This window comes from Nycticebus coucang, chromosome 5, assembly GCF_027406575.1.
Source record: "Nycticebus coucang isolate mNycCou1 chromosome 5, mNycCou1.pri, whole genome shotgun sequence".
In the NCBI taxonomy this organism is placed as follows: domain Eukaryota; kingdom Metazoa; phylum Chordata; class Mammalia; order Primates; family Lorisidae; genus Nycticebus; species Nycticebus coucang.
This window is the reverse complement of record NC_069784.1, coordinates 126,407,876-126,419,949: the sequence shown is the minus strand read 5'-3', so window position 1 is coordinate 126,419,949 and position 12,074 is coordinate 126,407,876. Positions and strand designations below refer to the sequence as shown.

The following is a 12,074-nucleotide window of genomic DNA, read 5'->3' as shown; positions in this document are numbered from 1 at the left end:
AACCCGCCGGGCGTCAGGCTCTGGGTGGCTTTTCTGCTTTTTGTTAATCCCTCAACATCTCTTGGTTGCTGTAAAAATCAAATTCAAGGCTTTGTATGTATAGCACTTAACATATTCCTTAGGAATTAATAAATGCCCAGTAAGTGTTTTTTTGGAGAAAACCAAATTATTACAGCCATGGTCCATCTCCCTTACTGAAATGGGCCGTACACTGGGCAGCCAGGCTCCCTCACCGGCCCTCCTGCTCCTGAGCTCAGCACCCAGGGGGGATGACACATTCCCTGTCTCACTTTCCCTGCCTATCAGGACCTGTCGGTTCCCTGAACTCCATAAAACCTCTATCGTTTGTAAAACTTAAATAGCCAACATAGAACATATTTTTCTCTCCAGCAGATTATATAAGCTCACTAGCAGGATTTCCCAAATTCTTAAAAAAACATGGCGCACAAAGAAAAGCCTCCAGAGACAAGGCTCACAGCCTGATGTAACTGGCTCACCTGGTTTTCCTTGGAGATACGCAGCAATCTCTGCTGGGAGTGCCCCTGCCTGAACCAGTGTCTGGGTACCCTGCGATCTGTTCTCAGCATGTTTTGCATTCTTCCCAGAGAATTCAGCACAGGCCAGGAGCACAATGCCACCAACCACACACACTGGACCAAGGGACTTGAAACAGTACAGAAATGAATAAAAATAAGCCTGCTCGTTCTGACCCGTACCTCGGATAGTTAGTGCAATACTGCGTATAAATGTGGAACTCTTCACTCTGTGAAGAAACAAGAGAGATTTTTATTGGCAAAAAAGCACAGACATCAACATTCATTTTCTGGTGTGACAGTTCCAGACTTTCCCGTCCATTTCCCTAAAACCCACACCCATTCTTCATGGCACTCTGATTTTCCTTGGCAGGAACCAGTGTTTGGAGACCACACTCTGGGCATTAGGAATGCTCTCGATACGAGGCTAATCATTATTTCTATGTCTTTTGGCGGACAGAGTTAGGAACATGGTGTATTTTAAAGAATAAAGTACACTTTTAGTTCGTACTGATACTTACAATTCAGATTCAGGACTATAGCATTTTAATTAGCCATAATCATTTTTTTTTTTTTTGCAGTTTTTGGCTGGGGCTGGGTTTGAACCCACCACCTCCGGCACATAGGGCCAGTGCCCTACTCCTTTGAGCCACAGGTGCCGCCTTAACCATAATCACTCTTATTAGTGTATTTTCTTTCTCCTACCAGTTCCAAGTTTTTTTTAAATTAAAAATATTAAGATATTTTTGTTACAGAGATACCTTTTATAATGCTTTACTCTCACCCAAATAGCGTTCGTTGTATCCAATAGGTAGGTTCAGTTCCAGTTCTAAATGACACTGATATATTTCTTTGCTTTATCCCACAACACATTCAAAAATTTCAGAATAGTAACACCACCATAAATAGTATCATTACTAAACTGGTTAGAGACACATTTGCTGTATTTTGTCCAAAGTGTATTTTCAAATCAATTGGAATTCTTTTTGTACGGTTATGCCACCAACTGGATAGTTTCATTTTGCTTTCAATTTATGGAGACTGCTTTCTAAGACTTAAGTTTTGTTCCATAATTATGTAAAATTACATATGGTTTCAAAGTCAACTCTACAAATACATAGTCAAAGAAATCTATCATTGACTTCCCAAAAAATACAAAAAAACTTTAAAAATGAAGTAAATCATAAAAAGAAAAAGGAACTCTAACCTCTATTCTATTTTAGCCTAATGTCTCTATTCCCCCATTCATAACCAATTTTTTTTTTTTTTCAGACAAAGTCTCACTATGTCACCCTTGGTAGAGTGCCGTAGTGTCACAGCTCACAGCAACCTCCAACTCAGCCTCCCAAGTACCTGGGACTACAGGTGCCCACCACAACGCCTGGCTTTTTTTGTTGTTGTTGCAGTTGTCATTGTTGTTTAGCTGGCCTGGGCCGGGTGCGAACCTGCCACCCTCTGGGTATGTGGCTGGCACCGTAACCACTGCGCTATGGGCACCAAACCTCATAACCAATTTTTAGTCTTAATAGCTTATCCTTAAAAACAAAACAAATCCCCTCCCTATATACATCCTCTTACCTTGATATCACATTATACCAGTGAATCTCAAACTTGAGTATGTATCAGAATTACCTGGAGGGGTTATTAAAACACAAACTGCTGAGTCCCTCACCAAAGTTTCTGATTTAGTAAGTTGAAGTGGGGCCTGAGAAATTATATTTCTACCACACTTTGAGAACCACAGTGCTGTATACATGTCCCGCTCCCTCCCCCGGCCCCCAGTAGCATGTAGAGATACCCTGTATCTGCTTTCATTGTTTCATGGACTCCATCATGTAGATATATGGTGGTTTACTCCACCAGCTTCTTGCTTTAGGGACAATTGGGCTATTTTTAGTTTTTACAGTAATGAACATTACTGTAAAGAACAGCATCATACTTACTGAATTTTTGTCTCTATGTCTATGGAATAGATTTCACAAAGTAAGATTGGTGGGTGAAAGGGTGAATTCCGATGCTGGATCTATATAGCAAATTCCATAGTGTCCAGGCCCCCCCCCCCCCCATGTCAGCTGTGGCAGTGCCTATCTTCCCATGGCCTTGCCAACATTTCAAACTACCACCAAATTTTAAGTATAGTATTTTAGAAATATCTAAATTAGTTCCCAACTTTTAAAACATGAAAGCTGTAAATATCTTGATTTCTTTTTTTTGTTGTTTTTTTGAGGCAAAGTCTCACTTTGTTGTCCTTGGCAGAGTGCCGTGGTGTCACAGCTCACAGCAATCTTAGACTCATGGGCTTAAGGGATTCTCTTGCCTCAGCCTCCCAAGTAGCTGGGACTACAGGTGCCCACCACAACACCCGGCTGTTTTTAAAGATGAGGTCTTGCTCTGGCTCAGGGTGGTCTCGCATTCGTGAGCTCAGGTGATCCACCCATCTGGGCCTAAATATCTTGATTTCTGAAAAAACATAAGATCCACCAGCCCTGGGCCAGCAGTTGCACATGGCAATCACCTTCCCGAGGAGGCCAGGCTGGCATGTAGACCACCACGGGCTCCACCAGGGCCTCTTTGTGCCCAGAGTTCACCTGTTGGCTGCTGGAGCCTTCTTGGCTGCATGGATGAGAAGGCGAAGTGACTGGCCCAAGGTCTTCTAGTAAGTTAACATCAGACTGAAGCTTTATCCTCATTTGGTCACACTTTCTTAGTTTCTTTCAGCTTTCCTGCCTCCTGTTATACTCAGCCTTAGACTGAACACCATCAGGCTGACTTTCCTTATATTGTGGGGCCTACAGGGTCATTTGATTTGCCAAATCAATACACTGTGGGCTCAATGAAAATATGTTTAAATTGCATCACATAGACGACCCCCCCACAGCCGTAATAAGGCCGAGAGACCTCTGCATACTTGAATTTTGGTGCATCTTGTGACGTCCTCGCTCTATTTCTATCTTAAATGAGAGGTTTTGATTTAGATCAGTCATTTATCCTTAATATAGAATCAAATACAGGGTTGATCTTAGGTTTGTGAAGCTCTGTGGACCCTATGAATGACGTTTCACCCCATAATCAACAGCCCCTCGTTAAATTCGTAAACGCTATTAATGACATGTGTCACACTGAATACTTTTTAGAAGTATTTAGGGGAGTATATTATAGAAATATAAGTTACACAAAAATAGGTATTTCTTGCTAATTATTCAGCTCTTTCAAATTATAATTAGAGATGATGCAGACATGAGAATTATTAAAGCACCAAAATATAAGCCAGGGCTCGGCGACTGAGCACGTAGGGCCCTGCGACTGAGCACGTAGGGCCCTCTCATACTTATTGAGCAGGCAGCCGAAGTATTCATGTGTATGACTTTTGGTCCTTCTGCCACAGTCGCTCGCTCCCTGTTTGATTCCTGACATGTTTTCATTGGACACTATGGGAAAGGCTTAACATGTAAATAGCACATAGGTAAGGTAACCTTGACTGGAAATCACTCTAAATGGTATGGAATATCCAATATCAGCACTTTCTTGAGGATAATTTCAGTGAGTCGGTGGGGTGTGTGTAATGTGCTCACTCCCTGGGCTCTGAGAGGAGAATGGCAGCTCTGAAGACAAACTTTGTCTCCTTCCCAAGGTCAAGATGAGGGATGGACATGAGCGTGCAGGTGAAGGCAGAAAAATAAACAGATATTTCTGGTGTTTCCAGAGTCCTAAGAGCAGACAAATAGTCACTGAGTTCCCTACCCGGCAGGCTGAGGGAACTTCAATTTCTGTCCATTGAGAGAACTACTAACCCCTTATTCTTCTTCTGAGAGCCATCAGGTAAAAAGCTATAATCTCTCTTTGTTCATAAGGACGTCTGTAACCCTCACATACCACAGAAGGAAGCAAGGTCAAAGATGAATCCGGGTAAGCCCTGGTGATTCAGATAAAAGCAGAAGTCAACCACAGGCTTCACCTCTTTCATTAATGGTCTCCCAATTAAAGCAATTTTCCACCCCTCCCCAGCGTTGAGCAGCTGGTTGTGCTTTAGAAAACATAACAACTTCTAAATTTCAGGGTGCTGAGTGAAAAGCCGGTTGTGCCAGAATCAAGCACTCTCTCACAATTCTCTGCTTCCACGGGAATGTGCGGAGTGCTGAAGGCACTCTTCTAATTAAACTTGGCAATGTTACAGTGAAAAATAAGATTTGGGAGCTGGCAACGTGGCACATAAACAAGCTTTTATGTGAATAATTAAGTGAGAGCTGAGCATATGCTGGAACATCTTTAATCAACTTGTGATTACAGTTACAGTAAAAGCCCAAGTGTTTCCGAAAGCATCTATGCTGTTTATGTGCTGTGGTTATTGTAACATACCTTCTTTGATATACTCAGCGTGTATTTTCACCCATTTCTCCTTTCATTTTCCTTCTCTTTTGTAAATTCCTGTCCAGTGATGACATGGGCAACTTGTGAACAGCATTGTATGTGTAAGCATGCGTGCACACACATTTTACATGTGGACACACACGTACAGTCAGGAGAGTTTTATATACAATTTCACTGATTGCTTTTAAAGCACTTCAATAAAATCCTCAGCATGTTATGTTTGGATGCAAAGCCACGGGGATGGAGCTTCAGCCACCGAAATGACCCTATGGTCAGACCGGGATGCCATCTAGTTCATACTGGATTCTGAGGCTTTAAAAGAGGTGCTAATTCTCAGTAGGTCCCAAAGCATCTTCATGAACTTTGCTAAAACCTTTTTACGTATCAGACTATGACTGCAGAAACCACATGAAGGCTTGCTGCAAAATAACTTTTGCTAGAGGTTTTCCAAACAAAAGCTGTTGAAATTTTTAGGAGAATTTAAACAAGATAGAACTATAGGCTCGGCGCCTGTGGCTCAAGTGGCTAAGGTGCCAGCCACATACACCTGAGCTGGTGGGTTTGAATCCAGCCTGGGCCACCAAACAACACTGATGGCTGCAACCAAATCATAGCTGGGTGTTGTGGGGGGGGCGCCTGTAGTCCCAGCTACTTGGAAAGCTCTCCTGGTATATTTCAGAACTTTATCTCCTATTTGTGTTCAGAATATGATAAACTCACTGTCATTTAAGCTTTAAAAGTAAAATCCTTCTCTTGTATTTTTCTAAACCATCAGTGCAGTTCAAGAAAATGGTAGGGACATGAGAGTGCATTTTTTAACATACAGGAGATAAATTTTGCTTCTCTTCATCTCCCAAAGGATAACCAGAGACTAACCTAGTGCCATCTCTCATATATATATATTTCAATGCTACTGGAATTTCATAACCAGCTTAGTGGTGTTTTATAGGGAATTAGTTTTCTAACACTCTTCTACTCTGAACTCTCCTCTCCCAAGCTGAGTTTCTCCTAGGAAAGAGCAGTAACATTATTCAGTTCTACAAGTTCTAGGTTAGCTACCCACATTAGCATTTCCTTCTCCCCAGTAATAGGTTATCTTTTTCTTTGCTGCTGAAAAAAAACCAACCAACCTCCCCCCACCAAAAAAAAAAAACAACAAAAACCAAACACACAAGGAGAGATTCGTGGTTAACTTCATCCATTATGGAACAAACCAGTCATTCCAACTTTAAAATGAAAACAATCTGTGCTCTGTATCTGTCTTGGTTGGCCTGGATGAGTGTACCCTGCTTACCTTGGACACAAAACATTCTGCTATGGCCACAGGATCATTTTCACAGTTTTCCAAATCTTGCAGAAGTTCACTAAAAAAAAAAAAAAAAAGGAACTATTAGATTGTAGCTTTCTGGTAGAGGAATGTTATATAAAAGTTTAAACAGGTCTATAGCATTTACAAGGACTCGTATGATTTAATGAGGTCCTAATAGCATTGTATCAAAGCTAAGATGAGGGACCTGCTCCTTGAGGAACAGGGACTTAAATACAGGCTGGACCTGTGATTCTCCCAGAGACAAGCTTTGCCTAGCAATTTTCTAGACATTTGTTATCATCTGCACACTCATTCATTCCTTAAAGGCCACCTAGGTACCAGACACGTTGCGGAGTAGGAAGAGCACGTCAGTTAGCAAAGGAAATACGGTCCTGGGTCTTACAAAGTTCCCAATCCATTGGAAGAGTCAGACATTCAGTAAAAAAGTCACATTACCAAAGATAAAATTATAAGCAGAGATAGTGCTTTATAGGAAAAGCTATGCCAGGGAAGAAAATACACTTCTTCGAAAGTAAATCCAGGCAGGCCCTGGTGGCTCATACCTGTAATCCTGTGCTCTTTGGGAGGCTGACGTGGAGGATTGCTTGAGGCCAGGAGTTTGAGACCAGCCTGAGCAACAGAGTAAGACCTTGTCAACACCAAAATTAAATCAGCTGGGTGTGGTGGCACATACCTGTACTCTTAGCTATCAGGAGTATGAGGTAGAAGGCTTACTTACAGCAACCTCAGTTTCTTCAAGTGATCCTCTTGTCTAAGCCTCCCAAGTAGCTGGGACTACAGGTGTCTGCCACAACATCCAACTATTTTTTTTTTTTTTTTTTTTCAGTAGAGATGGGGCTCTTGTTCTTGCTCAGGGTGGTCTTAAATTTCTGAATTCAAGCAATCTATCCACCTCATCCTCCCAAAGTGCTAGGACTACAGGTGTGAGCCACTGCTTCTCATTCTTGGCTGGCACTGCCTAGAATATTTTTTTGACTCTTTAGCTATTTCTGCTGTAAGCATGCTGACAATATCTAGAACTGAAAACTAATGAAAACACATTATTTACTTATTAATTTCTTTAAGCTTCCCTTCCTGCCAGCCTCTCAAATAGTTTTATTATGCAATTAAACATCAGAACTTACATCTTTCAAACTACATAAACTACATATTATTCCTACTTAAGCTCTGGAGTATAGCATGATTTCATTTCCTCTCCTGTAGAACTGTTTTCCTGGAGTTACCATTTTTTTTTTTGTTTTTGCTTTGTTTTCAAAGCATACACCACTAATATATTCTCAAACTGCGTGCCAGAGGTACAGATCTCATCAGGATTTAAACACCAGATAATCTAGTGGCTGCACGGGACTCGGTGACCTCTGTCCTCTGCGCCAATCTGCACCAGCTGCTCTCCAGGCTTGCTGGGTTCTCTCTTCTATGCCTTTCTGGGGATGGTCTTCACTGATCTCCTGTGCTTCATCAATACCATTTCTGGGGTAGTCTTTCCTTTGGGAGACTGCAGCATGCACTAGCAGCTTTCTGAGTAAGGGTAATAGGAGGCAATTTCTCTGAGGCACTTCCTGTTTCAAAATACTCTCCCTGGAAGAGGGAGAAGGAGGGGAGGTAGGGGAGGTAGGGGGGGAGGATGAGCGGAGGGAAGGTGATTGGTGGGATTACACCTACGGTGCATCTTACAAGGGTACATGTAAAACTTAGTAAATGTAGAATATAAATGTCTTAACAATATAACTAAGAAAATGCCAGGAAGGCTATGTTAACCAGTGTGATGAAAACTTGTCAAACGGTCTATAAAACCAGTGTATGGTGCCCCATGATCGCGTTAATGTACACAGCTATGATTTAATAATAATAATAAAAAAGAAAAACAAAATATTCTCCCTTCGCACCTGGCTGATAATGTCAGTGGCTATAGAATTTTTGGTTAGAAGTCATTGTCTCTGAGTATTCAGGGAACTATCTGTGCCTTATAAATTCCAATGCTATTCTCAAGGGTCCAATATCATTCTGATCCCTGGACCAGATTCCATGCAACTTTGAGCTGTTAGAGTTTTCTCTTTATTAACAGAATTCTGAAATTTTGTGATGGTAGGCTTTCGGGTGGGTCTTTTTCATGTACTAAGTCCATCTGAAAATTTGGGAAATCATCTTGAGCAGTTTTCCAAGTGTGATCCAATTACCTCTGAGGTTGCTGAGACCCCTTCAAGAGGTCCATAAGGTCACTATATGCTAAAAACACTGAAAAATTGGATTTTTTTTTTTACTTTCATTCTCATGAGTACAGTGAACTTCTCCAGAGGCCACATGATGTGTGATAACACAACAGATGGAAAGTAAAAGCAGATATGAGAATTTAGTTGTCTACTAGCAAGTCAGACAGTAAGTTGCATCAGAGACAACTGAAGATAATGAAAACCCTACCATCCCCACATATAACTAATCTGTGCTTGTACCAATAAGAACCTGCTTTAAACTTCCATGCCAATCACAACCCCCACACTGTACGAGGCAGGGTTAGTGCCTATTGATTCCTACCATCAGAATTGGCGGGATCTCACCTAAGGTGCACAATGTGAGGGTATTCAGCACATCCTCTGGGTGAAGGGCTCAACTACAATTTGAACTTTACTTTAGAAATGAAAACAATGTAACCTAAACATTTATACCCTCATTAATTCAAAATAAAAAAAAAATTACCACCAGGACAGGGCTATCTAAAGACACATTCAGGAGTGTGTTAACTGTACAAAATAAGACACTATAGTTTAAAAACATATCTTACTCCAGCCTTACATTTCAATTTTTTCTTTAAAAGTGAGTTGTATATAGGAGGGGTTAAAAGTTTTATAGACAAAAACCAAAACAAAAGCAGCAAAAGTATTACAGTGGAACGAACTTATCATGATCTTGGTCTTCATGCTTCTCACCCTCTCCTTCCCTCTTTCTTGCTTTTTTCAGCCTTGACAACTCCCTTTTTTGCTGCTTCGGGCTTTCCTTTAGCTCTGTATGCAGTGATATCCTTTTTGTATTTTTCCATCAGCTTTGCAGCCTTCTTTTCTTAGGCTGCTTGTCACCTGCAGCAGTGTCACTCCACACCTCTCGCAGTTTCTCTGCATCCCCACCCATGGATGGGCTGGGAGGTTCCCCTTTGATTTTGGGGGTGATACTCAGAAAAAGAAAAAGGCTGACGGAGGCCTCTTGGGTGCATTGGGGTCCCTGAACTTTTTTGTTTCCCCTTTAGGAGGGATATAGGTTTTCATTTCTTTTTTCTGACGGGCCTTGTCGGCCTTTGCCATGTCTTCAAATTTTCCTTTCTCTTTTAGCCAACATGGTCTTCACCTCTCTGAGTACTTCTTAGAAAACTCTGAGAAGTTGACGGAAGCATCTGGGTGCTGCTTCTTGTGCTCCTCCCAACAGGGTCGCATGTGATGACATTTTGCCTCTGGGTTCTTAGGTTCTCCTTCCCCCGTGTTTATTCCTCGGTGAGGCAGAGTCACCCAGCGTGTCTGGCTCTCACTTGCTCCGGAGCTCACTGTTCTGCTATGGCTGCCTATTTTTATTATTAAACAGACATTTTAACAGCTTTTCAGTTTACTTCCAACATGGTAAACAAAACATAATAAAACAAACAGAAAAGCTTTTTGGGGCCTTAGTAACTTTCAAGCATGTAAGAGATCTTGGGACCAAACCACTGAGGAACCTCCGTCCCTTCCAAACCGTGTAAATCTGCTGCGCTGTTATTCACATTCTGGATATTCTCTCTGATACTCTCAATTTTCTTGATGTTTCCTCTTCTATCTTCCTGCTGATTGCCCTGTTTTATGGGAGACTTCATTTCTATGCCTTTTATTAAATTTCTTCATTTCTACCATCATATTTTTATTTCACGGTTTAAAAAAAAACATGCTTTTTGGATGTTTATGTTTTTATTCTCATTTCATGAATGTAAAATAGTCTCTTCAAAAATATGATTTTGTATTTTTCTTTCCTGCTCTTTGTTTTCTGCTGGGCTCCTGTTCCCGTTTGGTCATTTTGGCTTCGGTCATTCACGTTGGAGGCTCACTTCGCCATCTGGGGATCTTCATTTGTTCTTTCATATTTGAACTGAAACACCACAATGCTGACCATGAACTCTGGGCAGGGACAGGGCTTATCATGCCACACTCCTCATTCCAAGGCAGCAGTTCTTAAACTTTTTGGTGTCAGGACTGGTTTATACTCTTAAAAATTCTTTATGTGGATTACATCTATCTAGATCTGCTCTATTAGCAATTAAAACTAAATTTAAAAATTATCAATCCACTAAGAAATCTAATACATCTTAACATAACTTTGTGAAAAATACAGTAGAACCTCTGTAAGTTGACCATCCAAGGGACTGTAACAAACTGGACAACACACAGAGGTGGTCACTGGGAGGAACAGGGCCTGCTGTCCTGATCTGTACAGGTGGTGCACGTCCGGTCTATGAAAATTAAGTCAACTTCACGACTTGATCAAGATAGAGAGGTTGACAACTACCATAGTTAGATTTTATGAAACAAAAAATGGAGCGAGTAGGACCGTTTTACAGTTTTGCAACTCTCTACCCTTTAACTTAATAGAACATAAATGGATTCTCTTTTCCTGTTGCTACATCCAATCTGTTACAATCTGTTGCTTTGGCTCAAGTATACAGGATATGCAATCGTCTCAAGACACAATGGATATCCTTCTTTGATAATACACTGAAACTCAGCAAGTGGTACTATGTTAAAGATGTGCTGGTGTCTGAAATTACATCAGCGTACTATCCTGTTAGTTTAAAACACACTGGTCTATCTTGTACATTTAAAGGATCTTTTAAAACAGTTCCAATTTCAAACATCCTTCCCAATATTCTTATAGAAACATCCCCTGTGTAAGGTTATTTTTAGTTTGGAAAATATAGTTCTGATATTTATATCATCTTTTACAGAAAAGCAGGTGTGGTTCAACTGAGACCTGAATACTGAATAAGGTAAGAGAAAAAGTCTAAGAAAAATAGCCAGAAAGACACCTCAAAACCTAAAAACAAAAAACCGACCAGCCACATTTTGGGGCCAGTGCGGGTTTTCTTTTTGCAGTTTTGGCCAGGCTGGGTTTGAACACACCACCCCTGGTATATGGGCCGGTGCCCTACTCCTTGAGCCACAGGTCCAGTGCTTTCTGTTACTGGAGGATGGAGTGCTACGGACGTAGGTTGTTACGTTTGGGTCTTTCAGTATAAATCCTCTTTCTCAGAAGAAAATAATTTACTTCTCATAGTTTAATAGAAATACTTCTTGACAACATTTAACTCCTTATGTTCTAAATTTATGCTCCTTGTGCTCCTTTCTAAGCTGAATTTCATCTCCAGAGTAGATCTGCTGGTAGGGTAAGCATCTCGAGAGACCCACCCAGGCTCCAGATGCACCTCACCTGGACAGGAAGTGCCATTCACTGCTCGAGAACAACTGAGCTGGGAGAGAACTCAGACACCTTCCATTCCAACCCCTCATTAGTTTTAAGGTAAGGAATCTATGGCTCATAAAACAGAGGTAGCTCCAATTAGGTCACATGGCTAATTAATGGCCACAGCCATGGTCAGAATCGGGGCTCTCTAATCTCTGGCCTTTGCTCTTTTAGAAACGTATTTATGGTGAGATTTGTTTCCTGACTGGTTCAAGAAAGCCGAGGGCCACACTCTGCGTCATGGCGTCTTCAACATGGTATTGCCCAGATGGGAGGCCTGGTTTGACTTACCTGCTTGGCTTTCCTTGACAACCCCTTTCTAAAATGGAATAAACACAATATAAATGGAAACAGTGAAGACTGTGCATTAGGAT

General features: G+C 41.3%; 1 protein-coding gene across 2 annotated transcripts in view; it reads right to left on the bottom strand.

Annotated features, from left to right (window-relative positions):
- PLEKHG1 (pleckstrin homology and RhoGEF domain containing G1) overlaps nucleotides 1-12,074 on the bottom strand; it is a 246,192-nt gene that overhangs the window by 44,822 nt on the left and 189,296 nt on the right. For both annotated transcript variants that reach the window (XM_053592226.1, XM_053592225.1), the window contains 2 exons: nucleotides 6,196-6,265; nucleotides 717-763 (listed from right to left, as the gene is read on the bottom strand). In XM_053592226.1, the coding sequence (XP_053448201.1) occupies nucleotides 717-763; nucleotides 6,196-6,265 (117 nt within the window). The remainder of the gene's footprint in view (nucleotides 1-716; nucleotides 764-6,195; nucleotides 6,266-12,074) is intronic.